Consider the following 26,186-nt stretch of genomic DNA (forward strand, 5'->3'; position numbering starts at 1 on the left):
ACGGCCGCCCACCCTGGGAGAAGTCCCAGGTGGGAGTGACCCGTCATGTTGAGGAAAACCTGTTGGATCGTGATCGTGATCCAGAGGACTTGGAGGAGCGACTCTTTGGGCGCCAGATAGGTGTGGGCCTAAAGGAGGGTTTACAACTGTCCCGCTGTGTTGGAGTACGGTCCTGTTGAGAGGAGGGGTTCGGTTGAGCGAACTGACGAAAGGACCGGAACTGAAGGGGGCGTGTCTCCTAGGAAAAGGGCGTTTGGGTCTGGGCTGGGGGAGAGAGGTGCTCTTACCCCCACTAGCATCAGAGATGATCTGATCTAGCTTGGAGCCAAACAGCCTGGAACCCTGAAAAGGAAGATTAGTTAGAGATCTTTTGGAAGCTAGGTCGGCGTTCCAGGCTTTAAGCCAAAGAATTCTACGTAAGGCAACGAGATTACTGGAAACCCGGGCTGAGCATGCAGCGGAGTCGAGGGACGCCGTAAGCAGATATTTTCCGGCGTGGCCGATTTGATCAGCTAAGTCGACCAGATCGTCAGGGGAGGCCCCTGCTAGGATGCCCTGTCTGAGCTGTTTGGCGCATGCGGACACCGCTTTTGATACCCAAGTTGAGGCGAAGGAAGGGCAAAGGGAGGTGCCCGCAGCCTCAAAGGCTGACATAGAGAGGGCCTCAACCTGTCTATCCGTGGTATCCTTAAGGGAGGAAATATCCGGAAGAGACAGTACCGTCTTGGCGGAAAGGCGAGAGACGGGAGGATCCGCAGATGGGGACTCCGTCCATTTGCTGACAAGGTCATGGTTAAAGGGGTATAGGACGTTTAACTGTTTCTTTCCTGTAAAGCGCTTTTCTGGATGCTCCCACTGCTTTTGAAAAACGCTGTCAAATTCTGCATGGTTAGAAAAAGTGAGTGCAGGACGCTTAATCTTTTTGAAGGAAACTAAGTAGTCCCGGGAAGGGCTCTTGTCTTCTGTAACATGCAGAGTCTGATTGACAGCCGTTATAAGGCTGTCTATCATGTCCTGGACCTTGGAATACTGGTCTGAGTCAGAACCAGAGTCTGAATCTGAAGCAGAGTTAGATCCCGGGGTGACCTCCGGGGAAGAGGTGTGAGACGCAGGGAGCATCTTGGAGTCTGGAGAGCTGGAGGATGAGCTTGTGTGAGTCCGTTACTGAGAACGTGCCGTCCGTCTGCCCCTGTGAGGAGGGGGCAGGGGTGCCTGCGAATCGTCTGTGGGGACGTTCGGAGCGCTGGTGGCCGTGGATAACATAGGCAAAAGTTCTGGCAAGCGTTCTAAGACCTGCACCAGAGATTGAGAAACCTTGGTGAGGTCAGAGACAGACTGTGACATAGCAACAGCCCACTCCGGAGGGGAGGGGGTTACCACATCCTGAGCGGCGGGGGAATCTTGGTGCCAGCATGGCGGGAGGTTTGCAGGTCGAGCAGAAGGCCGTAGTGAGACCCGCGGGTTACTTAGTACCGCAAAGAGCACAGGCGTAGTATGTGACAATGTGAGAGGGACGGACTGAGGGCTCCCTGGGTTTGGGCATATGTGCCTGACCAGGGATACTGCAGAGGGGAGCGCTGTGAGCAGGGAAGGGTGGGGGTGTCAGGACAGAGCCTACCCGATCCTGCAGAGAAGCGGTCCCGTGTCCCCCTGAAGGCTCTGAAGGTGAGGCTGGAGCGGGTCACAGTAGGTGCCTGACGGAGTAGGGAGCGGCGTGCGGCAGAGTGATGGCGTCGTACAGAGGACGCTCGTGGATGACGGAGCGTGCGAGGTTCCGATAGGCAGATGGGAAGGGGGCGGGCTTGAGAGGCCCCGCGATGATAGGTCCACGGAAGGCACGAGGGCGTGACGGAAGCGTCACTATGCTCCTCGGCCCTGGATGGTCAAATAGGAGGGGGCATATAGCCGCCGGAGTGGGACCGCCCACCGGACATGCACGGCATTATGGAGAAGAAGGAAGAAGTGGCCCAGGGAAGCGCTGTTTGGTGAGAGGGGGGAGGAAGGCGGCTAGCGCCGGGGCGCTGGGACCTGCAGCTGAAAGGAAGGGAAGTACCTGTCCTAGCGGGTCCGGGAATCGTCCCTTCCTTTCTCCTCCTGAGGATGGTCTCAGGATGCCTTCCTGGATAGGGGGGGATCCTGGCTTTTCCTCCTTTCCGCACTGTCCGGTCCTGGACAGTGCAGGAGACGGTGTGAACCCCAGAAAACTGGGGGAAGGTCACCCGCAGGGACCACCGTCTCCCTCCCTGGCCGCTCCGAGGAGGGGGCTGGGGTGGGGAACAGGCTAGGACTGGCCACCGAAATCACCCTGAGACACCCTAAGGTGACAGGGGATAAGTCCTGCCCAGCGGGTCCAAGAGTGGGCGATGTGGGGGTAGCCACATTGCTCTCTCGGTCGCTAGTGGGTTAACAGGGGACGCATTGTTCCCTGTTAGCCTGAAGAGCTGCATCTGAAAGAGAAAAAACAAACATTAATAAAACACAACAGGGTTGGATCAGTAGGATCCAGGTCTACCTCCTACAGACACTAAGCTTAAACTGGTGAGCTTGGTGCCTGTAGGCGGGTGCAAACTGCGAAGGAGGAGCTATTTTCCTTTTTTTGCATAGTATCAACCTCCTAGCGACAGCAGCATACACCCATGGTCCTGTGTCCCCCAATGAAGCGATAGAGAAATGTTTTTTTTTCCTCTGCCGAGATAATCTTATAAATGTGCCCCTGCTGTGTACTGTGTAACGGCTGTGTCTCACCGAACAGGAACATGGTCTGATCATACCACATCTCCTGGGCAGGGGAGGAAGCAAAAGAGTATACAGACAGGACAGCATGGGATCACAGCTGATTCTTTTTGTGAGGTAAAACATTTCCCGCCTGTGATCCCCTGCTGTCATGTCTGTATAATCTTTTGCTTCCTCCCCTGCCTTCCCTCTGACGCAAGCCGCAGTGCACCACTGGGTGATGGCGGCCTTGGCGCACGGGCGCACCGGAAGTGATGCACGCCGCGGTGCCCTCTGGGAGCGGCGCGTTTGAACACGCACGCAGGAACCGGGATGCCCAGCAAAAGAAAGCGTTGGGGGGAGGGATGGACTCCCCTGTGGGGGGCATCCCCCATGCTGAAAGGTGCACAGGTGGACAAGCCAGGTGAGGGAAGCCCAGGTATGCACACTGACCCAGGGCTCAGGAAGCCCAGGCATACTCACTGACCTGGGCCCCAGAAGCCCAGGCATACTCACTGACCTGGGCCCCGACACCACTGGAGAACGCGGCGGCTCCGGTCTTCTCCTGCGCTGCGTCTCCCTGCCACCCTAGAGGCCCACTGACCCCAGCGTTGGCGCTACAGGACACCGCACCAGCCGAGGCAGGGAACCCCCGCTGCCTGAACCGGTCTGGCCGGGCCTGTTAAGTCCATCTTCTATCTTTCTTTCTTTTTCCTTTCTTTCCTTCTTCTTTCTGTAGGTCCCCGTCAAGGACAGGAAACCAACTGATGCGGGAGAGAAGAGCCGCCCTTTTTATCTGTAGGTTTCCTGTCCTTGAAGGGCGGATCCCCTATCTCTCCGTGGTGCCGTCATGGGGGAAGGAGAAAAAGTAGGCTTTGCTGATTTTTTTGCTGCATTTCTATTGTTTCTTGTGCATGCTGACAAAGTTTAGTTCCCCACCACCAAAAAAGTTGCTTTCTATGGGTGCAAAACCGCTGAAAGAAGCGACATGCTGTAGCTTGCCAAATCAGTCAGGAAAAAAACCCAAGAGATTTCTGAAATCTCACTGCTTTTGCTGGTACTGTAAAACGTAGCTTAAAATTTGCATTAAAAAATGCAGCAAAAATGCAACGTGTGAACATAACCATGAGCCTCCATTGCTGGTTCTCTCATTTTCACCAAAATGAACAAATAGCAGCATGTGGCGCTAGTTCCTCAGAAACTCCACAAACCCAATTCTAGACACTGTAGTCTGTCGGGAGCCATTTGTGTCTGTCGTGCGATGAATCCGTTTGCAGTTATAGAAACAGAAAAACGGATTTCCTAACGCAGGCGTGAAACCAGTTTTTGGTTACAGCCTCCAGGTCATAGCCTGGCCTATAGTGTAAGTGACGACTGACTGATAATAAGGACATTCTGTACTGATCATAGGGGGAACCTATCCTACAGGCGCTATAAACCCGACCGTAACAGCACATCTGTACGCTGGAGGCAGCAATACATTATGTATAGACTTCTGCATTGTAGACTTGTAATGTGGCAAACCTCACCATGATGTGGAGACAAAGTTCCTCTAAAGGTACCCGTAATATCTCTGGAACTGAGTAATCCATAAAACTGTGAAATCTGTGGGGAAAAACATGCAGGTAACATTGAATGTGCAGTACAATATAGGAGACAAGGCAGTGAAGAGGGTCGTTTGCATCAAGAAAATCAAAGGGTTCCCCAAACAACAGCAGCCATGACAAATGACAAAATCAAATTTCGTTCCCTGCTGCTGCTCCTGACTCTGTTTTGGCTGCCAATACGTCACATTGACAGCACGCATCACCGCTGCAGCCACTCACTGAGCTCACAACGATATAGACGACACAAGCTGCTGAGCTCAGCGACTGGCTGCAGTGGTGATGTGTGCTGTCAACATGATATCATTGCTACAGCCAAAAAACAGGGACAAAGGCAGAGGACCCAAGGAGAGGGAGTACTATCTATTATTGAAATTTCACATGACTGCTGTTGGGTGACTTTCTTAAAAGGGTTATTCCCATCTCCAAGATCCTATCCCAATGTGTAATAGGTGTAATAATAATAATATTAGCAAACCCCTCCAATTAGAAATGTAGTATAGTTCTTCTCATTAGCTATGTCGCTTACACCATATGCACGGTGCTTTGCAATAGCTTAAGTATCCATGGTTACGACCACTCATATAGTGACAATTAGTTAGCTGTTAGTGGTTGTAACCATGGATACCTAAGCTACTGCATTGCCCTGCACATGGGGTAAGCGACAGTGAATCAGAAGAACTACACTACATTTCTAATTGGAGGTGTTTCCTAATATTATTATGGTTACACCTACTACATATTGGGATAGGATCTTTGAGATGGGAATACCCCTTTAAGTGTAAAACCATTTTAATACAGTGGGGTGGACAGGTCCTGTAGACAATGCTGGGTTTTATCCTTTAATTTTATAAATTGACAGTCGCAAGACCTAAAATACTTTATGCTACCAATGCAAATGAGGTCTCCAGGAAAATCAAGCAAATAGGCATATTAAGTGATCAAGCAAATAGGCATATTAAGTGGTAGTGTGTGTGTCTTTTCTTTGCCTGTGATTCCTTTGAAGTGCAACTAAATGTTTGCTTTTATTTTTTATATGTTGTTGTTCTCTTAAATTGCGAGTAGATCGCAGGGGTCCAGATCCTAAGACCCCAACTAATTGCTCAAAAACTCCCAGAGAGTTGTGTAGCTCCTGCCTTAGTGAGCGCACACAGAGTGGGGTACTGACGCAGCCTCCGCTTTCTACTGCATCCATGCACAGGCTCGTAAGCTGTGCACTTCTCTTGGCATTTTTGAGCTATGAGTTTAGGGTCTAATGATCAAGACCCCCACCTATCTATGTGCAATTAAGAGAACAACAATATATATAAAAAAAAAAACAAGAAAATGTGTGGGTACTCTTTAAGGCGCACCTGTCAGCAGTATTGTGCTTAGTAAACCACATACACTGTCTGGTGGGTGCCATTACACTGAGTAAAAATGATACCTTAGTTGATTAAATCCGTCCAGTAGATCTTTTATAATCTTTATTTTCAGTTCTGCCATAATGATATGCTCGTGCTCTGGGGCGGGACGTTAGGGAGGGGCTGTAACTGGTGCTCTCATTATGTATGCCTATCTATGGCCTCTGACAGGTCATTGTGCTTTTAGTGACCAGCCAACTATTTTAAATACTGCCTTTGTAATTTCTGTGGCAAACATAAAATTTACATACAACGAAATGGCCCCCACCGTGTGCGCATGTGCAGTAGCATCTCTCAGTTGCTGAGAGATGCTACTGCGCACGCACCATTTTGCTTTCGGAAAAAGAATTTGGATGCAGCAATATGGCACCGCGCATGCGCAGTAACACAATGGCAGTATTTAAAATAGTAAGCAGGTCACTGAAGGCACAGTGACCTGTCAGAGGCCAGAGATAGGAATATATAATGAGAGCAACAGCTACAGCCCCTCCCCAAAGGCCACCCAGAAGCACGAGCATCTCATTATGGCAGAAATTAAAGTAAAGATTATAAAAGAACCACTGGATGGATTTCATCAACAAAGGTATCATTTTACTCAGTGTAACGGCGCCCACCTGACAGTGTATGTGGTTTACGAAGCACAATCCTGCTGACAAGTGCGCTTTAAGCCTATTTGCATTGGTGGGAAAAAAAAAAAGATGTGTGTGTGTGTGGGGGGGGGGGGGGTTTAGGACCTCAGTTCTGCTGAAAAAGAATTCATAAGATCGGGCAGCACGGTGGCTCAGAGGATAGCACTGCAGCCTAGCAGCGCAGGGGTCCTGGGTTCAAATCCCACCAAGGACAACAGGAGTCTGTATGTTCTCCCCGTGTTTGCGTGGGTTCCCTCCAGGTTCTCCGGTTTCCTCCCACACTCCAAAGACATAATGATAGAGAATATAGATTGTGAGCCCCAATGGGGACAGTGCCCATAAATATCTGTAAATTGTCTGAATTGTAAAGCGCTGCGGAATATGTTGGCGCTATATAAAGAAAAAGATTATTATTATCAAGCGGTGCCATAACTTCCAGTCTTGATCATTCCTATGTGTTTTTATTTTTAAATCCTAGTGTTAGTGGAGACTTCATTTTTAGGGAGTAAATTCAGCATGTGCAGGTGGATTTTATAAGACTTCATTCCAATCTGGATGCACAGCTTATTCCATCTCCTTCTCCCCTTGGGCGATGGGTTTCCAACATTTTGATCTCTTTCACATCTAATGCATAGTATGAAATTAAAGGGGTATTCACATCTCCAAGATCCTATCCAAAAATGTAGTAGTGTAATAATAATATTAGCAAATACCTCCAATTAGAAATGTAGTATAGTTCTTCTGAATTGCTATGTCGCTTATCCCATGTGCAGGGCATTTCAGTAGCTTAGCTATCCATGGTTATTACCACTCATATAGTGACAGTTGCTAGTGGTCATAACCATGGATATCTAAGCAACTGCAATGCCCTGCACATGGGGTAAGCGACATAGCAATTCAGAAGAACTATACTACATTTCTAATTGGAGGGATTTGCTAATATTATTATTTTTATTACATCTACTACATATTGGGATAGGATCTTGGAGAATGGAATACCCCTTTAACCTCTTATACATCAACTCTATGCTCTAAGCTTGTATGTATGTGACCTAGGCCACATGATTTTTTTAAAATGCATAGTATTAAAACAGATACACAAACACAGTAAAATACAACTCATTTATAGGGGTTGTCCACTACTCCACCCACCCTTTTGTAGTTACTGCAGTGCATTGAATAAAAGTGGCTCCAAGTGCCACTGATAGGCTGGAGCGCTCACGTGACATGAACAAGGTTACAAAATCGCAAGGGGACACATCGTTCACTCCAGGAGGTAAATCTGCTATTTTTTTTTCCATTCAGCAAACTGGGTGCAATCAAAAGTGGTTAATCAGTAGTGGACAACCCCTTTAAAACCCATTAGTTTTACTCTTTACATTTTTTTTTTTAAAGGGGTTAGTAGATTATATCAACTTACATAGTTTATAAGGCCGAAAAAAGACAAGCGTCCATCCAGTTCAGCCTATTTCTTGTGCACTGCAGCTATTCCGCAGCGTTGATCCAGGGAAAGGCAACAAAAAACCCATGCGGTATAGGCCAATTTACATCATTGAGGAAAAACTCACTTCCCGACACCAATCTGGCAGTCAGATTAAATCCCTGGATTAATTAACTAAGCATAAAATGTAATTTTATTGTTCTCAAGAAAGGCGTCCAGGCCTCTCTTGAACTCATTAAGTGAGTTGGACATCACCACTTCCTCTCCCAGAGAGTTCCAGAGTCTCACGGCTCTGACCGTAAAGAATACCCTTCTATGCTGGTGCAAGAACCTCCTTTCCTCCAGACGCATAGTGTGCCCCCTCGTCTTTGTCACCATCCTTGGTATAAACAGGTCATGGGAGAGATCTCTGTACTTCATAATTTACATGCAACGTTGTCCCCGAGGTCCCGGATGACGAGCCTTCAATGTAGGATTGCATGCAATTTTTTTTTTTTTTTTTTTAACAGGTCTTTTAAAAAATGAGAGCAGGAATCTCGTTGGTTGCGATGGGCCGGCTGCTCAATTTTTCTTTTCCACTATTTATGATGTTTCGCCTCCATCCTCTCCACACAGATAATGCAACAAATCCTAGCTTAGTGAAAATTTTGGAAAGTCTATTTAAAGGAATATAGCCCCTCAGTGTTACTACTGAGGATTTTTTTTTTATATATACACACCCCCTTCAGCGGCCAACCTAAAAGAGTGTGAAGCTGGTATTAACCCTAGTTAATGCAAAAACAACGTTTGAGTTGTAATTTCAGATAATATTAGTTGCACAAGACCAGATAAGCTTCTTTACCTTTCTTTGGTGTACAGTCGGAAACAGAAGCCATCGCGGACCCGACCGGCCCGTCCTTGCCGCTGCAGCGCGCTGGCTTTACTTATAAAGGTCTCCACCAGGGAACTCATCTGACTGCTCTCATGATATCTAGAAGGAAGGATCCCGCGTCACAGCTTATTACAATACAGCACATCCGATCATTCCGTCTAAATCTTATAAAAAGGAGAAATGACAACAACTTTTGTCCATTATCGGAATGGATACACAGCTTTCCCGGACCCTTGACTTGACAATCAGCATAAATATGCAGCAATCATAGATTCGTGTTTTTTTTTTTATTATTATTATTTTAGATTGCAATGGTCAAAAAATAAAGGAAAAAAAGAAATAAAGGAAAGTTTAAAAAAAACCGGATGTGTGCACGTCACCTATTTTCCTTAGTTCTTCCAGCATCTACGACAAATACCACATCTGGGATGGTGATGCCCGTTTCAGCAATGTTTGTTGCCAGCACTATCTGTAATTAAGAGGAATGAAAAGAATAAATGCTGTTAAAGAATAAGCCCCATTATACAAGAAAAATGACAGTGGTGCAGGATATGGCAGTATAAAACCTCTTCTGAATCTGATCACTGGTGAACATTGATACATACAGCATTTGTATGGCATGACTATGTGTAAAAGCAAATAAAATGTTTCATCTGGGAAATCTATTTTGGTTTTCCTTGGAAATTTTTACCTTTCTTGTTCCTGCTGGAGGAAGTACGAACGCTTCAGCCTGGTCCTGACTGGAAAGGATGGAGTGCAGAGCTATCAACTTGTACCTTAAAAGTTAAAAAAATCAGATGAGCATTGACCCAAACAATGTAATCACAAATATATGATAGGACGAGTAAAATAGCTTATTAGCAGTAAAGTAATTTAAGAGGACCTGTCACCAAATCATAAAAGTGGGCAGTTTTTGCTCTTACATTATGCCTGCTGCTCCTCGGAGTATTCTAGTTTTTTTACTTTTTTTTTTAAATCCGCCTTACGGATCCAGAGATATGGGCCTTTTTATTTAGTGCTAATTTTTATGGTGTTTACAAGGGAGCGTGGCTCACAGCAGCCTAAAGACCCGCCCCGAGGATCCTGTAAGCACCGCCTCCTTGGCAAAAACCATCAAAATGAGCACTAAATATAAAGGTCCATATCTCTGGACTCGTATGGTGGATTTAAAAAAAGGAAAAAACACGGTGTAAAGAGGGGAGCAGTAAATAAGAGCAAAAATTGGCCACTTTTGACCTGGTGACAGGTTCTCTTTAAAGAAGAGTATATTGTGAAAGCTCTAGTGCCAATCCCAATACAGAGCCGGTCTGGGATGGTGATTTACTGATGATTCAGGACAGTTTTGTGGACCTGAGTGAACAACTCCCCAAAATTTGCAAGTAACTTTGTCTGATTTCCTCTACAATTAGACAGTCCTGTGTGACACAGCAGGTTACCTGGTCACATTTCAGGTCATGAGAGTGAGTATGGACTCCCATGCACGCTCTGTTTGGTACAGTATGCACGTGGCTGCAATAGGAGGGTTGGGATAAACTGCTGCCAAACACCTTCTGCAATGTCCAGCTGATGCAGAGGGAGGACTTCATACACTACTGGGGCCCAGAATTATTATAATCATATAATGTAGTTATACAATGTAGTAGAGAGGAGCAGAAACATTGGCACTACCCAGGTCTGGCATCCACTTGAACACTCGGACCAGGACAGTGCAAACATTAATGCCTGCGTCCCGAGTGTCCGATACCATTACTAGGCCCCTGCGACATGGTGGGGGGCTTAGTGACTAGGCCCCACATGATATCATTATGGTGCAGGAGCCGCCCAGGATGCCGGCGTTCACGTGCTGTGCACTGCTCTGTCCCAGCCGCCATGCAGGCAGCTGCAAATCTCTGCAATGCAGATTTCTACAGTCCATTACCTCCTCCTGTCATTAAACCTCTTGTCAGAAGATAGAAGGTCATAAAGTTGCTGAATATCAGCCAGGCCGGGTAAGAAGATCAGCACTGCTCCCTCTACATTTCTGTACTGTGCACTTCTGTCTGGTGGGAGGAAAAAAGCAGAGAATTCAGTAACAAAGCAATGACATTGGGAGAAAAAGTCCTAAAAAGACTGTGGTAAGCAAAAGGGGGAACATCAATGTCCTGACAGGTTTAATGGCAAAACAAAAATCCTGAAATCTCCCATCAATAGGCTGTTAATCATTCCCAGTCAGACGCTGTCCATCGGTGCTGGCCGACTATCATGAACGACCTAAAAGCAGGCAGTGTAAACAGGCCATCACCCGATAAACAAGTAAAACGTTCCTTTGTTAGGAGAAATTATTTTTAAGCTTGCTCAACAATCAATGTTCTCAACAGCACATTGTCAAGTATAAACAGAACATGTGCTGCTGAGAAACATGACGATCCAAGAGCACAGAATGATCTATTACTGATCGCTCTGTGAGCATGAGAAATGCAGTCTGAGATACAGGTGCTTCTCACTAAATTAGAATATCCTCAAAAAGTTCATTTATTTCAGATCTTCAATACAAAAAGTGAAACTCATATTATATAGAGTCACTACAAACAGAGTGATCTATTTCAAGTGTTTATTTCTGTTAATGTTGATGATTATGGCTTACAGCCAATGAAAACACAAAAGTCACTATCTCAGTAAATTAGAATACTTTATAGCAGCTTGAAAAATGTTTTTAAATGTTTTGAGGTGTTATGGAAGCCCAGGTTGCTTTGATAGCAGCCTTCAGCTCGTCTGCATTGTTGGGTCTGGTGTCTCTCATCTTCCTCTTGACAATACCCCTTAGATTCTCTATGGGGTTAAGGTCAGGCGAGTTTTCTGGCCAATCAAGCACAGTGATGCTGTTGTTTGCAGACCAGGTATTGGTACTTTTGGCAGTGTGGACAGGTGCCAAGTCCTGATGGAGAATGAAATTTCCATCTCCAAAAAGCTTGTCAGCAGAGGGAAGCATGAAGTGCTCTAAAATTTCCTGGTAGACGGCTGCGCTGACTTTGGTCTTAATAAAACACAGTGGACCTACACCAGCAGATGACATGGCTCCCCAAACCATCACTGATTGTGGAAACTTCACACTAGACCTCAATCAGCTTGGATTGTGGCTTCTCCACTCTTCCTCCAGACTCTGGGACCTTGTGGAGTGTGTCAATGACTGCCTTCTGGACATCTGTCAACTCAGCAGTCTTCCCCATGATTGTGGAGCCTACTGAAACAGACTAAGGGGCCTTTTTAAAAGCTTAGGAAGACTTTGCAGGTGTTTTTTGTTAATTATTTTAATTTACTGAGATAATGACTTTTGTGTATTCATTGGCTGTAAGCCATAATCATCAACATTAACAGCAATAAACACTTGAAATAGATCACTCTGCTTGTAATGACTCTATATAATATATGAGTTTCACTTTTTGGATTGAAGAACTGAAATAAATTAACATTTTTATTATATTCTAATTTTGTGAGATGCACCTGTATATACAGGCTATTAAACAACCACCAATCAGCAAACATGTAGCCGCAGGTCGTGCAGTGTAAAGACCTCATTAGACTGTGTAGAAAAGGTCATCAATGTCAGATCAGTGGGGGTCCTACTACTGGTACCCCCATTGGACAGCTGATTGATGAGGCTCCAGCATTTTCATTGTTGATTGGGCACATCGCCATATATTTTGTACTGAATGCAGGTATCAGGTCATCAATATCAGATTGATGGGGGCCCATCTTAAAAATATGCCATCAATATCTAAGTCTTGGACAGTCCCTTTAAATGGGACTGGGAAGTAATGAGAACGGGCCAGGAGGCTATATACTCAGAACAGGCCAGGAGCCTATATACTCAGAACGGGCCAGTAGCCTATTATTCTCAGAACGGGCCAGTAGCCTATATACTCAGAAGTAGCCTATATACTCAGAACGGCCCAGTAGCCTATATACTGAGAACGGCCCAGTAGCCTATATTCTCAGAACAGGCCAGTAGCCTATATTCTCAGAACGGGCCAGTAGCCTATTATTCTCAGAACGGGCCAGTAGCCTATACAGCTTTCACAGGTTCACAGCGATTCATTGCTACATAGACAGCAGATCTGCCATGCAGTAATGGTGGCCAGTGTTGACCTTTCTCAGTAACAGGGAAAACTTATATGGAATTTTATTAACCTACCCAAGAACACCAGCAACTCCAGGACCAGATCCAGATTTATTCTGTTAGGGTTCATGTACAGGATGGCATGCTGTGTCCGGCCTGAATACTTTTGATAAGACGGGTTTACATCCATTACAGAACCTGATTCAACAGGGATAAACTCCTACAAGGAAAAAATAATAATTTGCACTGTTAACCAGTGTGGCTTTTTTTGTAAATGTGTATCACTTTTATTAAGTCCCCGAGAATGATTTTAGACAGAAATGACAAAGCAGGATTCTTTGGCATTGTATGCAATATACAGTTAGCCACCAGAGGGAGCTGTTTTAAAATCAATGGCCACCACAGGGAGCCATTCACTGATCCTGGTGACACTTTGTAACTTATTACGCTCCAGTTCCACCATGCAGCAATAATAGTCAGGGCTCCTCAGCACCTGGTATTTTCTGCTGCCTCCTCCTTTGCCGGTGACATTAAGGGTTATTTCTTCTTCATCCTCTAAGAATTTCTGACAATACTCAGAGTCCTGTTCCAGGATAAAACCAGTTTCTTCAACGACATCTTCCAAGTGAAAAACCTGCAGAAGCCAAAACGTTATATTTGTGATTATGAGGAAACTAGAAAGACTCATAAAGCAATAAATCTGCCTTCATATAAGCAGGCTTATGGCTGATATATCCCAATGTGCGCTAATAACTCTCAATACTGCAGAATAAAGTGGCAAACAACAACTACAATTGTATGTGGATTTTTGCACAAAAATCCGCGAGGATTCGTTTTTTGTTGTTTTTTTTTTTAAATCTTGGGAATGTTTTTTTTTTCCACATCATAATCTTTATTAAAAACACTAAATTAGCAATCCTGCAGTTTTTTTCACACTCTCCACTGGGGCTTTTTAGAAACATAGTTTCTGTCCTTTTAGGAAGAGTTTTCAGCAGTCTCATTATCAGCAGAGGCAGGATTACAATGACAGGTAACACCTCTATACACAGCTGATAACACAGGATCCACCAATCACAATAGGTTACAGCTGCCCCCCCCCCCCCCTTTCCTTCACAATGACGTTTGCACCCGCTCATTAGATGCTGCAATTCAAAAGACGGGGTCAGAGTCTGTTCACTGCTGCTAATGTACATGTGAATTTCCTAAAACAACAAAAAGTTAAAGTTTATTTTATCATTTTATATAGATTGTGATATGGAGAAATAAAACATTGCCAAAAGTATTTAAAAAAATACATTTAATAAACACAAAAAACTAAATTAAGAGCAAATTAGATTAAAACAGAAATACGACACGAACATTTTTATTTGCAGTGTGACACGCTGAGGATCAGCATACTATGATACTTATGACCTATCCTTGATCATGGGGGTCTGGCACCCCCACAAGTCAGCTGGTATTAGCTCTGCACACATCTTACAGGGCAAAACAGCACAGCGCCACTCACTGTGTAGTGGCCACTGCCACAAACTGCAGATCAGCTATATTTATTTTTCAGCCGGAGCGGATAACGGCTGGTGGCAAGAGTCGGATCCCACCAATCTGATATTGAAGACTTATTCTAAAGAGAGATCATTAATATTATTCCCCTTTAATAAGCCTTTTACTGCCACCTGCACATGTAATATGTCGTTCCTCCAAATGCTTCCTGCTTTAATATCAATTTTGTATCCAGTACCACAAAAAAGCAAAGAAAAAGGAATAATCTGAAACTGAGCCATCAAATGACACAAGACTCAGAGTTGTAGGTGCAATCTCCGGGGAGCGGCAGTAATGATGTATATACGAGTATTCGATCAGCCCCCATATACGAGCATTAACCCTTCTGCACGTCTCCACAGGGTACGTCCTCCCCCCATACACTCCCCAAAGATGAGCATTAACCCTTCTGCACATGCCTCCACGGGGTACGTCCACCCCCCATATACTCCCCAAAGACGAGCGTTAACCCTTCTGCACATGCCTCCACGGGGTATGTCCTTCCTGAAATCCTTATGATGGGGCAGTGTGAGAAGTAGCTGGAGAACTTATCGCTGTCCACGGTGGCGCTCATGAGTACGAGGTGCAGGTCCGAGCGCTTGTGCAGGATCTCTCGGAGGATGATGAGCAGGAAGTCAGACTGCACCGTCCTTTCATGTACCTACGACAGACAAATCGTGGACAGTCATAGACACGTAACCATCAGACCGATCAGTCACTGGGCAGCCGTTACCTCTGTACTGCAACGTAAGCAGAATACAGGAGTAATATCATGTAATAAAAGTCTCTGATAAGTTTCAAGCATGAATTAGGAAAAAAAAATCCTCAAAAATGTAATATATTTTACTTGGTTGATTTGGTTATTGATGGCCTATCCCTATAGAGTAACCATCAATTTATTTTTAATAATCTTTTTGCATAGATCAATAATACATGTGAAAATAGGGAACTTTGTAATAGATCTTATCACAGAAATCCACTTCTTTCTCCTCCTCTCTTCTTAATTCAAGGACAAAATCTGCTTTCAGTGAATACAGACGAAGATAGGAGACGACAGATGGTGCTCATAAAGTTCTATGGAGGACAGCAACTATGTATTTGCCTCTAGCTCCTCCCTCCATTGAATTTTATAGGCACCAACTGTCCTCTCCTATCTCAGGAATGTGAAAAACTGTCTTGACTGGTCGCTACACATTTGAATGGAAATGAATTTTGCAGCTTCATTCTATGTTCACATATGGCCGCTGCCAGCCGCTACTCAATACTGTCCCAGCTCTATGATTTGTGGTCACAGCTCGAGGCATCAGCTGCTCAGTTGTGGCTGTGATGGGTTTCCGACCCCCCGCTGATATGATATTGATGACCGATCTTAAGGATGTGTCATAAATATCTTCAGACCAGACAACCTCTTTAAGTTCTCTTAGTGATAAGCGATGTAATAGATGCCAGGCAGGCGACAGGTACCAGACCGGGCCGAGTCTGCATGTCTATAGAAGAATAGTGGATGGACAATCCCTCGCAGACACCAGGACGTGACAGCAGAATTTTGGCTGCTGTTTTGCACATGATGGCGCTAAGAATAATATGATTCGACCTGTCACCAAGTAAAGGTGTGGGGGTGTACTCGCCTCGTCCACGATGACGTGTGTGATGCTCCTCAGCAGACTGTCCTCCTGTAGCTTCCGCAGTAAGATTCCTGTAGTACAGTACAGTAGTCTGGTGTGTTCCCCCGTTCGGGATTCCAGGCGAATCTGGTAACCACATAGGGAATTCTAGAAAAATAATTATTTTAGTAAAAATTTTAATCCCTTCACCATATTGCAATTTTCCATTTTTGTGCTTTTGTTTTTTGCTCCCCTTCTTTCCAGAGCGATAACTTTTTTTTATATTTTCATCAATACACCTATATGAGGACTTGTTTTTTGAGGGACAAGTTGTATTTTTGAGTGACACCATTGATTCAACCACACAGTGTACTGGAAAACGGGAAGAAATTCCAAGTACTGTGAAATTGCAAAAAAAAAGTGCAATTCCACAATTGTTTTTTTTTTAACTTACTTTATATATTAATAGATCAAACATTTCTGAACACCGCAATACCAAATATGTGTATTTTTATATATTTTTTCAATTGTTTTATTTTGAATGGGACAAATGGGGGGTGTTTTTTCTTTTTCACTTTTTAGTGGCATTAATAGTCCCTTTTTGAGACTTGAAGCTGCGATCATCTGATTTCCTGTGCTATTCATAGCAGTGCTTCAACATTGCTATGTGTAACAGTGTCAAACAGAAATCATGATATCCTATGAATGCCGGCGTTCATAGATTTGCCATGACAGGCACTGGGGTCTTCTGCAGACCCCCGGCTTTCAAGACAACCTATCGGCGCCCCGCGATCTCGTGACGCGCTTCAGCCCAGTGCGTTTTAAATGCCGCTGTCAGAGGTTGACTGTGGCATTTAACTTGTTAACAGATGAGCCGTCATGTGCAGGAAAAGATGCGGGCTCAGCACCAGAGCCTGCTTCAAAGGCAGGGACACGACCTTGGACGTACCTATTCGTCCAAGGCCGTGAAGGGGTTAAATAAAATGTCATTAACTTTGGCTGTGCAGATGAAAACTAATTATCCATAAAGGCAATAAGCAGCCAGACTAAATCTTCCAGAAATCAAACTTCCCACTGTCAGATTGCAACACCCTATTAATTTTTAATGCAACCATAGTGGGTGGTACAGTGTAGCAAAAAAAAAAGATTGTGCATCCTAGCTTTATTCTGACCACAGGCATTTCTGATCATAACGCTGCCACGGAACTAAGGGATTCTCCCCTTTCAAGAGTGCCGTGGTCAGTTAAATGGTGAAGTTATTTTGACTTCAAGGAGATTCGTTGTATGTGAAAACCTACACATCTAAGAGTTTTAAGGAGGTTTGGAAAACCTCTGTCCCCTGGCTGCAATTTGTTTTGGAAAAAAACAAAACACTTTTCTCTACTCACCCTCCCCGGGTCCAATGCTGAGTCTAAGCTGCTGCTCCCACTGTCCATTATGGTATGCAGCGTGAACGTCACATCGGTCAATAACTGAGCTCCGAAGTTGACAGCTCGAGCTGTCCAAAGCCACAGAGATCAATGATTGGCTGCAGACACTGGACCGGGAGCAGACTCATCGCCGGACCTGGGGAGGGTGAGTACACAACACCTTGTTGGCTTTTTATAAAAAAAATAAATAAAACTGCACCCGGGGGGAGAAGGGTTTTCAAAAACTAGAAAACCCCTTTAAGGGTGATATGCTTCTGATGGTGATGAAATATGAATCCATACCTCTTCGATAGAAAGTGAAGAGGGTCTAAATCTAAGTCTGCTCTCCACTCACCTTCCCGCCAGGTCCAGACTCGCACCCCAGCTCTTCACACACCCGGGTGGCCAGACTCATGGCGGATATCCTGCGAGGCTGAGTGCAGACGATATTACACTTCCCTGAGGCCCACTTGTTGAGGAGCAGGTCTTCCAGTAAGAAGTGGGGCACCTGGGTACTTTTACCACTGCCGGTCTCACCAGCTACAACGATAACCCGGTGCCTGCTGAGCATTTCTAAAATATAGTCCCTGTGGGCAAAGACGGGCAGCTGCCGCCGGTCGCTCAGCAGCCGCTTATACCTCGCTGAATCACGGCACTTGGAGAAAAGGTTCCTCACAGGCTCTAAATTGTCTTTTTCAACCAGATTTAAAGTGTTCTGCGCCAGATCATTGGCTCCAGCCAAGTTTTCCCAGGAGTCTTCAGGGTCATCAGATACTTTGCTGATCTTCGCTGGTTTTAGCTGTTGCTGTCTCAACTTCAGCTTATTTAATAATTTGGCAATGAACATGTCCCGGGGCTTATTGACTTCAAGTTTGTCCTTCTCCTCCTTACATTTTTCGGCATCGCTCCATTCCAGCCAAACGTCCCTGTATGTCGGGGGCAGCAACTGATGGACAGACTAAAAGGGGAAAAAATGTAATTTTTCCAAAATTAAAAAGAGGACATGGCCAAGTGATCATTCACTGAAATATGTCATAATTAATAAGGTGTCACCATGACCGAATGTCTGTAAGGGAAATGCTTAAGTCATTTTATCATTGTGACATTTAAAAAAAAAAGAGCACATCTTAAAGAGAATCTTTCACCAAATTTTACATGTTGAACAGAACACATGATGTAATAGTGACAACAGAGTAAAAAAAAAAAAAAGTTAGTTTTTTTCCTAAAAAAAAAATCTGTTTCAGAGAAATCAGAAATCAAAGTATTTAACACCTAATGAGTAGTGTTGAGGGAGTATGTTCTATTTTGCCGAGTATGCTCGGGCCGAGCTCCGAGTATTTATAGCTGCTCGGTGATATGGTTGAATTGCTCCCGTGTGCATGATTTACGACTGTTTGACAGTTTTATTACATGTGAGGAATGTCTATTTCTTACACATTCCTCACATGTAATAAAACTGTCAAACAGTTGCAAATCATGCACACGGGAGCAATTCAACCATATCACCGAGCAGCTATAAATACTCAGAGCTCGGCCCGAGCATACTCGGACAGAACATACTCGCTAAACACTACTAACGAGTCAATTTTCATATCTGTCCAGCTTGGGGTTACCAGACAACTTTCTCTGGGGGCGTGTACTTGTTCCCCCTGTATGACTTTGACCAATCATGAACAGGCAGCAACACTCAGGAGAGACGAACACGCCCCCCACAATAGCTTAGAGCATGCTCCTCCTGTGAGAGATATAATGACACCCTGCACAGTTGTCACTGCAGAGGGACTACAAGTTGCAGACATTAGTGCGATTACTGACACCTTTGGGCTCTCATCTTCAGACACAGGAAGAGGGGACAGTGCCATGAGAGGCAGATTGCTGATGGAAGGGGTTTGTAACGTGACACAGCAAAACTCAGCTGTGCTGTCCCTGCTCCCACACTGACAACCAGGACGTTATCTGAAAGGTGTTAGCCATCTGTGCTACTATCAGCACTTTCTAATCATGCAGGAGGTTAGACCAATAGACCAGGGCTGTCTGACATTATACATCTCACACACTGAGAGATCTGTTCTAAGCTATGGTGTGGGCGTGTTCTTCTTCCTTTTGAGTGTTGCTGCTTGCTTATGATTGGTCTGCATCACACAGAGGGGAAGAAGTACACGCTCCCAGTGAAAACTGTCTCACAACACCCACTTGGAATTAATGAAAATTAATTCATTAGGTTCCAAATACTTTGATTGCTAATATCACTGCAACAGAGAGGTGAAATTTAAATAATAATAAAAAAAACTATTTATTTCACCCTGCAGCCACTAATACATTCTGTGTCCAGTTCAACATGAAAAATTTGGTGAAAGGTCCTCCTCAAAGATGGAATTCTTAGTGTCAGACTCCTGGTGGCAGCAGTGTACACTCATGGTTTCCTGTGTCCCCCAATGAAGCGCCCGGGAAATAATGTTTAAAGAGTCATACCCCATCTTTAGAAGTCATCACCGATCCATAACATGCTGATTGGTTGGAGTTCGAACATTGGGATTCCCTCCAGCAATCGATCCTGAGAACGGGGCTCTGCAGAGCCAAGTCTGAATGGAGCGGGGGCCAGAAATTTGCTCCACCGCTCCATTCATCCTCTAAGGGGCTGCCTGGAAAAAGCTGAGCGCTGCACTCTGCAATCTCAGACAGTCTCATAGACAAATAACGGTGGTGCCTATGTCTGGCCACTGCATTTATTCAGATTGGGCTTTGCAGTGCTCCATTCTCAGGTGGAGGGTCCCAGAGGTCAGACCTCCACCCATCAGCATGTTGTGGGTAACTTATACTGATAACTTATACAGATGGCAGTAACACGTCATGACTTCCGATGCTTTAAAAAGTAGCAATTAACACTCAAGTAGAGTAGTGGCATAAAAGTGAAGTGTATGTAAAGATGCAGCAAAATTATCAAAAATTGTTCAAACTTTTGCAAAATTTGGTGCAAATAAAAGCAACGTAACCTCTCGCAAAACTGATATTAAAAATTCCTTTCATTTCCCCCCGTCTCCATGACACGGAGGGGGAAGGATCGGGCCGTGGGTGGTAAGCATTATCGTTGGCATTTAGAGAAGTTGGTTGCATTTAAACGCCACCACGGAATACTCAAGCAATGGAGGAACATCTCATACCTGGCCTTTAGTGAGCTGATAAAGAGCTAACGTTGCAGCGAGGTGCTGAGCTTGCATGTTGTCCTCAGTGACAATTGTGGGGCACACAGATAGGCGTTCATCATTCGATTTTATAATTTTCACTCTAAAAGGACAAAGACAAAATTACAATTTTACATACTAATTCTTTCCCACAATCATGAATGGCAAATCTGCCAGCTACAAATCCCGTACCCGGCCCTAACGAGACACGAGCGACGTTCATGGGGGATAGTGAAGCTGACTGACAACTATCATTGACGCTCTCTTGGTGCCGAATGTGTTGTCACCCAGCAAGACCACTTGGACGAGATAAATATGATGAACACAGCACAATGCGATGACTCTTACCTACTTTTCCAGTATCGGCCCACAGGAACCTTCTCAAATGAGGGGTTTGGACTTTTAGGATAATGTTTCCTACACCAATCAATCAAGAACTGCTTCGGAGATTTACCCGTCCAGCTGCGAGACGTGTAGTCAAAGTTACGGACGTCGAGAGGTGGTTTGGTTTTAGCTGAATTTAAAATAATTTCCAGGGGGAAAAAAATGGTGGATTAACGAGAAAGAGGAAAAAAATCCTAAGTAAACGTAATATTTGAGAATGGGCCAAATAAATAATTTAAAGGGAAACTGTTAGAAACTTTCAACTGCCCCCCCAAACCATCTATATAACTGTGTAGCGCTTTAAAAGATAAGTCTTTCGATCCTTTTATGACCCCAAAGTGCTTCTCCAGTAGCGAGAAATTGAATTTTGAAGTTGTGTATGGAAGTGCATTGTGGAGTAAAGATGCACTTACAGCTTCTCAGTCTCAAGCAGAAACTTTCAACTCCCCACCCGAAACCATCTATATGACTGTGTAGCGCTTTAAAAGCCTTTTAATCCCTTTATGACCCCAAAGTGCTTCTCCAGCAGTGAGAAATAGCATTTTGAAGTTGTGTCTGGAAGTGCATTGCGGAGTAAAGATGCACAATACAGCTTCTCAGAGTCAAGCTGTGTTTTATACCCAACGGCACGCTCCGCCTGGTACATTGACAGGTCAGTGGCCGTGTATTAGTACAAAATCTCCATTAATCAGAAAGGGGAGGTTGATGCTAGACAGAGATTACAGCAAGGGGCTGAGGAGCTGTAAGTGAATCTTTGTGGCCCAATGCACCTCCAGACCCAACTTCAAAATCAGATTTTTTGCTACTGGAGCAGTGCTTTAGGGTCATAAAGGGATCGACTGGCTAATGTTTTAAAGGGCTACACAACCGTATTGATGTCTTGCAAGGGTCCTACTGCTGTTGGAATTCATGGCCGAATTGAGCAAAATGAATCATCAGTCTAGCTATCAAAACAGCAAAAATTATGATAAACCCCATTATAAGTCAATGAGGTTCATCACATGTCACTGCGGTCACACAGATTGTGCCCTTTCTTACTTTTTGGCTCGACATGAGTGGCACGAGCTTAGAATGAAGCTTCTGTTATAAATGTAGGCTTTGATGAACTTTCTGATTGTGAGCCTGAGAAACAGTAACAACCCACAAAAACTGACCAATCAGATCACTTCATTTAGGTTGGAATCTGTTGGATGTTTTGGGCGGCGCTGACATTTTTAATGTGTAAATACCATTTTTTATTTCGTAGTTTTTTGTATTTTTTTTACATTGGGTGCACTCAAATATGACAAGTGCACGTTTTCAGCTTACTGATACCTTTCAACTCCTGGACCTCACTGGCCTTGTCAAATAGACTGAAGTCTAATGCCGCCTCATCCCGAGGAGCTGCTGGAGCCTTTTTACATTCATTCTTCTCCTCGGGAAGTTTCACTGCCGGGTTAAACATTGGGTGCTGCTCCAAAGCCTTCATTTCTGTACAAAAGAAAAGTTACAAGACAAAGCAAGTCAAGTGCAAAAGTGAAAGGCACACTGCTCCTATGCGGGTTTTAAGAGATAGGAGCCAACGGTGGGCTCTTATGGCTTCCGTCGCGCAGGTCTGCGTATCGATTTTTAACTGTACAGGAAAGAACAGCAGACTGCTTACCTACCGAGAGGATCCAGCAAAAAAAAAAAAAAAAAACCCCTTGGGGCACTGCAGGTATGCTCTGTGTTTGTCATCAGTACCGGAAGAAATGTATCATCCGGGGATGAAATAAATACAAACTGGATTTATCGGAATAACAAAAAGCAACGGGTTTCAGCACTGCACCAGTTTTTTCAAGGCATGAAGAAGGTGCCGGTTCAGTGACGAAAAAAGTAACCTTTTGTTATTCCAATAAATCCATATTTCCTGCTGTACCAATGACAAACATGGAGTATACCTGCAGTACCCAAAGGGGTGTCCTGCCACCATGGTCGACTCTCTACCTATCCTAGGGTCTATTTATACTATATTTTTTACACTATTTACACCATTTTTTGCATCCGGTTCCTCTGGTGGACAGATGCCAAAGCATCCATCCACACTGTGGTCACTGTTGGGTGTTTTACCATGCGACCGTATGTGCTCAAAAGTGGCCACAAACTCATTAGGCACTTGGCCCACTTGTTAAAGTTGTTTCACCAGAACCTGTAAAAAAAACCTGTATTTATTACAAAGTTTTTCTTCCAAGATGATGCCAGAGGTCATACCTTGCTGACATTCCCGGATTCTGTTCTGTGCTTCCCTCTGGCCAGCCTGGTCTTTTGCTTGCTTTGTGGCAGCGGCTTGAGCCTTGGCGTCCAACAGCTTCGCTGTCAGCTCAAGGTAACGTTCATTCTACATAAAACACGAAATACAGAGTCGTCAGCAGTGTTACAGGACTGAGTCTGCTCCATGCAGTGTGGGTGCTGGCCGGGTTATACAGCCAGCATCGGCCTGTAACAGCAGTAACTGGAGCTATCTCCGATTGCAGCTGTTTGACTATTTAAATGCCGCTGTCAATCATAGAGTTGTGATGTTTAACCCTGGCACCATAAGGCTTCTGATGGCCCCATTTGACCCAATCTTTGTGCTCCTATGAAATCAAGCCAGTGGCTAAGCTTCATAGGAGGTTTTTGCCACCTTTTAGAATACTTTAGGCTATAAGCTACTGTAATCATAGCAGAACAAAGTGAGAATTAATTACCCTCCCCGGTCGAGCACTGGCTTTCCTCCATTACCCTAGTCTGCATTGCTAACATCACATCAACGGCGCTATAGCCAATCAGTCAGCTCAACTGCTTATGCAGTCTACATGGTCAAAGATACTGAGCTCAGCAATTGTCTGCAGCGCTGAAGACAAACAACAGAAATCAGGGCAGTGGTGGAAAGCCGGTGCTTGACTGGGCGAGGGTAAGTAATACTCATTTGTTTTGCTAGAATTACTGCTGCTTTTGGCCCAACTGTTACGAAGGTGATAACCCCTTTAATTTCAATATTGCAAACGATCAAACAATCGCAGGTTTGAGTCCCCTTGGTTAAGTTAAGTGTGAATATATTCTATAATGGTATTCATTTAATGAACATATCATGATGAAGTTCAGCTCAAAGCGCATCGATTATGGATCCCATGTCAATCTATGAGTGATGGACGCCACTGTTAGACGTATGCGATAAATGAAGTCTATTAACGCAAATTTAACAAACTGAGTCCACATGTGCCTGCACCGTGCTGTGTACATGGTCACCTACAGGGTCAAACTTTTCCATCTCGGGGTCGTTCTTAGGATCCACCTCTTCCTCCTCGTCGCTGCTCTGCTCCGCATACCGCAGAATCCACTCTTTCATGCTCATTTCCTCCTTATCGTTACCAGCCTAAAAAAAATTCATTTATATCACAAGTTAAGTATATGATTCCTGGGAAGATTCATTACAGATATAGGAGAGAAAAGTTATTTTTATCATTTTACTTTCCGAATTTGCTTGTCTCATTCCTTTCTACATGCTTGACAGAGCCGAATGAGGGCTCGTCATTTTCCGAGTAACTTTTTTTTTTCTAATGATGGAGCTGTTAATAATTCATACCATTGTGTGGTACATACAATATTTTGATCGCTTTTTATTACATTTTTTAAAGGAGATGCAACAACTGAAAAAATAGCAATTGTGGCGTTTCAGTTTATTTTTTTCTCTTTACATCAGTTACCATATTGGTTAATTAATTTGATATGTTGCTAGATCAGACTTCTATAGATAGAGCTATGCCAAATATTCTTTTTTTCTATTTAATAAGGGGGTGGTTCCGTGTTTGTTTTTACATATTTTTTATTTGTTCGTTCTGTATACGGCAGTACAATTGTATTGCAACATAAAGTTAAACTGATGGAGTACCTAGATGGCAGCAAAAGAGTATTCGGTGCCTTCCAATAGGCACTTCTCTTCTGTGTTGCTGAGGGGAGGGGTGATGAGTGCTCGAAACACCGACCACCAGGATCTCTCCATTTAAATGCCAGTGTCAGAAGTTAAACAGCAGCGATTGGAGTTAACGCCAGTTGCTGCGCTTAGAGGCAGGAGCTTGCTTTATGACACAACCATGTGCAGCAGCAACCCATAAATGTAAAATTACGCTTTTTACCTTTTGCTATCGATTTTCATGCTTTGTGACTTCAACCACTTACCTTCAAAGGCGGATCAGCTGATCTACCGACACTGTCACGCACTGACTGCTGTGATGTGGGATAAAACTTTTCTCTAACTTTTTTCTCTTCCTCCACAAACTGCTGACTGAAGCCATCAGGCAACGCATCTGTGAAAGGAAAGTGGTATTACTATATAGCGTACAGATCTGAACACGTTAGGTCTGTGCATTTCTTGACAAAACGGGAACGAATCCAATTAAAGAGCAGCAGGAAAACACGTTCTTGGGAGTTTATGGTAAGAAATATATGGACCTAATATGACCTGACACAAAAACGCTCTAAGTCCTCTGCTGAAAAAACCCCGTGGTCACAACTTTAGAACCAAGTTTTGCACAATAAAGTGTAATTCATACCGTCCTGTAGGTTCAAGCAAAGCCAGTCCAGTGCAGAATGCAGGTCTCCGCCATACAGCACAGCATTGGACATGGCATCTTCAATGTGTTCTGCCTTGAAATTAAACTCCTGTAAGGCTGTATACAGATCCTAGCAAAAAAAAAAAGATATTATGCTGAATTTTTTTTTAAGACTACTACACAAGTCTACATCTTGCCTGAGTTTTGCCACTCGAAGAAGAGATGCACCCATTGTCCAAAAAAAAACCATACGTTTTTACTGTGTTCTTAGGATATTCCATGCAGTGAAAAAAATATCAACAGTCCAAACAAAAGCCGGCACTCACATCTTTAATTGCTTTATTGATCCAGTAGTGTAAAAGGCACAAAAAATGGTTGACCACAACAGCACAAAAATTAAAAAGGCAGAAAAGAAATATCTGCTGTGCTCCCAGGCAACATGTTTCAGACCTGCATGGTCTTTTGTCAAGGTCTGAAACATGTTGCCTGGGAGCACAGCAGATAGTTCTTTTCTGCCTTTTTAATTTTTGTGCTGTTGTGGTCAACCATTTTTTTCCCCATACTGGTTACAGGAATAGAGGAAAATGTTGGGAGGTATGGAGAACTAACTAATATGAAAATGAAAGATGACCTGTCACTTTGCTTGACATGTCTGCTGTCATAAATACTTGTATATCAGTTTTTCTTAGAAATGTGGGTTGTGTAGTTACACCTTATTGTCTGCAGCTCTGAAATCACTTCGACACCGCTGCAGCCAATCAG

General features: G+C 44.2%; 1 protein-coding gene across 2 annotated transcripts in view; it reads right to left on the bottom strand.

The window, feature by feature from the left end:
• The window catches only part of DHX29 (DExH-box helicase 29), a 67,224-nt gene that overhangs the window by 19,464 nt on the left and 21,574 nt on the right, over positions 1 to 26,186 (bottom strand). For both annotated transcript variants that reach the window (XM_073680340.1, XM_073680341.1), the window contains 17 exons: positions 25,425 to 25,554; positions 25,051 to 25,178; positions 24,125 to 24,247; positions 23,104 to 23,230; positions 22,189 to 22,344; positions 20,839 to 21,004; positions 20,470 to 20,593; positions 17,664 to 18,266; positions 15,924 to 16,067; positions 14,780 to 14,956; positions 13,250 to 13,390; positions 12,832 to 12,976; positions 10,579 to 10,699; positions 9,352 to 9,436; positions 9,041 to 9,129; positions 8,631 to 8,759; positions 4,242 to 4,317 (listed from right to left, as the gene is read on the bottom strand). In XM_073680340.1, the coding sequence (XP_073536441.1) occupies positions 4,242 to 4,317; positions 8,631 to 8,759; positions 9,041 to 9,129; positions 9,352 to 9,436; positions 10,579 to 10,699; positions 12,832 to 12,976; positions 13,250 to 13,390; positions 14,780 to 14,956; positions 15,924 to 16,067; positions 17,664 to 18,266; positions 20,470 to 20,593; positions 20,839 to 21,004; positions 22,189 to 22,344; positions 23,104 to 23,230; positions 24,125 to 24,247; positions 25,051 to 25,178; positions 25,425 to 25,554 (2,664 nt within the window). The remainder of the gene's footprint in view (positions 1 to 4,241; positions 4,318 to 8,630; positions 8,760 to 9,040; positions 9,130 to 9,351; positions 9,437 to 10,578; positions 10,700 to 12,831; positions 12,977 to 13,249; positions 13,391 to 14,779; positions 14,957 to 15,923; positions 16,068 to 17,663; positions 18,267 to 20,469; positions 20,594 to 20,838; positions 21,005 to 22,188; positions 22,345 to 23,103; positions 23,231 to 24,124; positions 24,248 to 25,050; positions 25,179 to 25,424; positions 25,555 to 26,186) is intronic.

This window comes from Phyllobates terribilis, unplaced genomic scaffold (assembly GCF_046119375.1).
Source record: "Phyllobates terribilis strain yellow unplaced genomic scaffold, ASM4611937v1 Scaffold_1__5_contigs__length_1240528914, whole genome shotgun sequence".
Lineage (NCBI taxonomy): Eukaryota > Metazoa > Chordata > Amphibia > Anura > Dendrobatidae > Phyllobates > Phyllobates terribilis.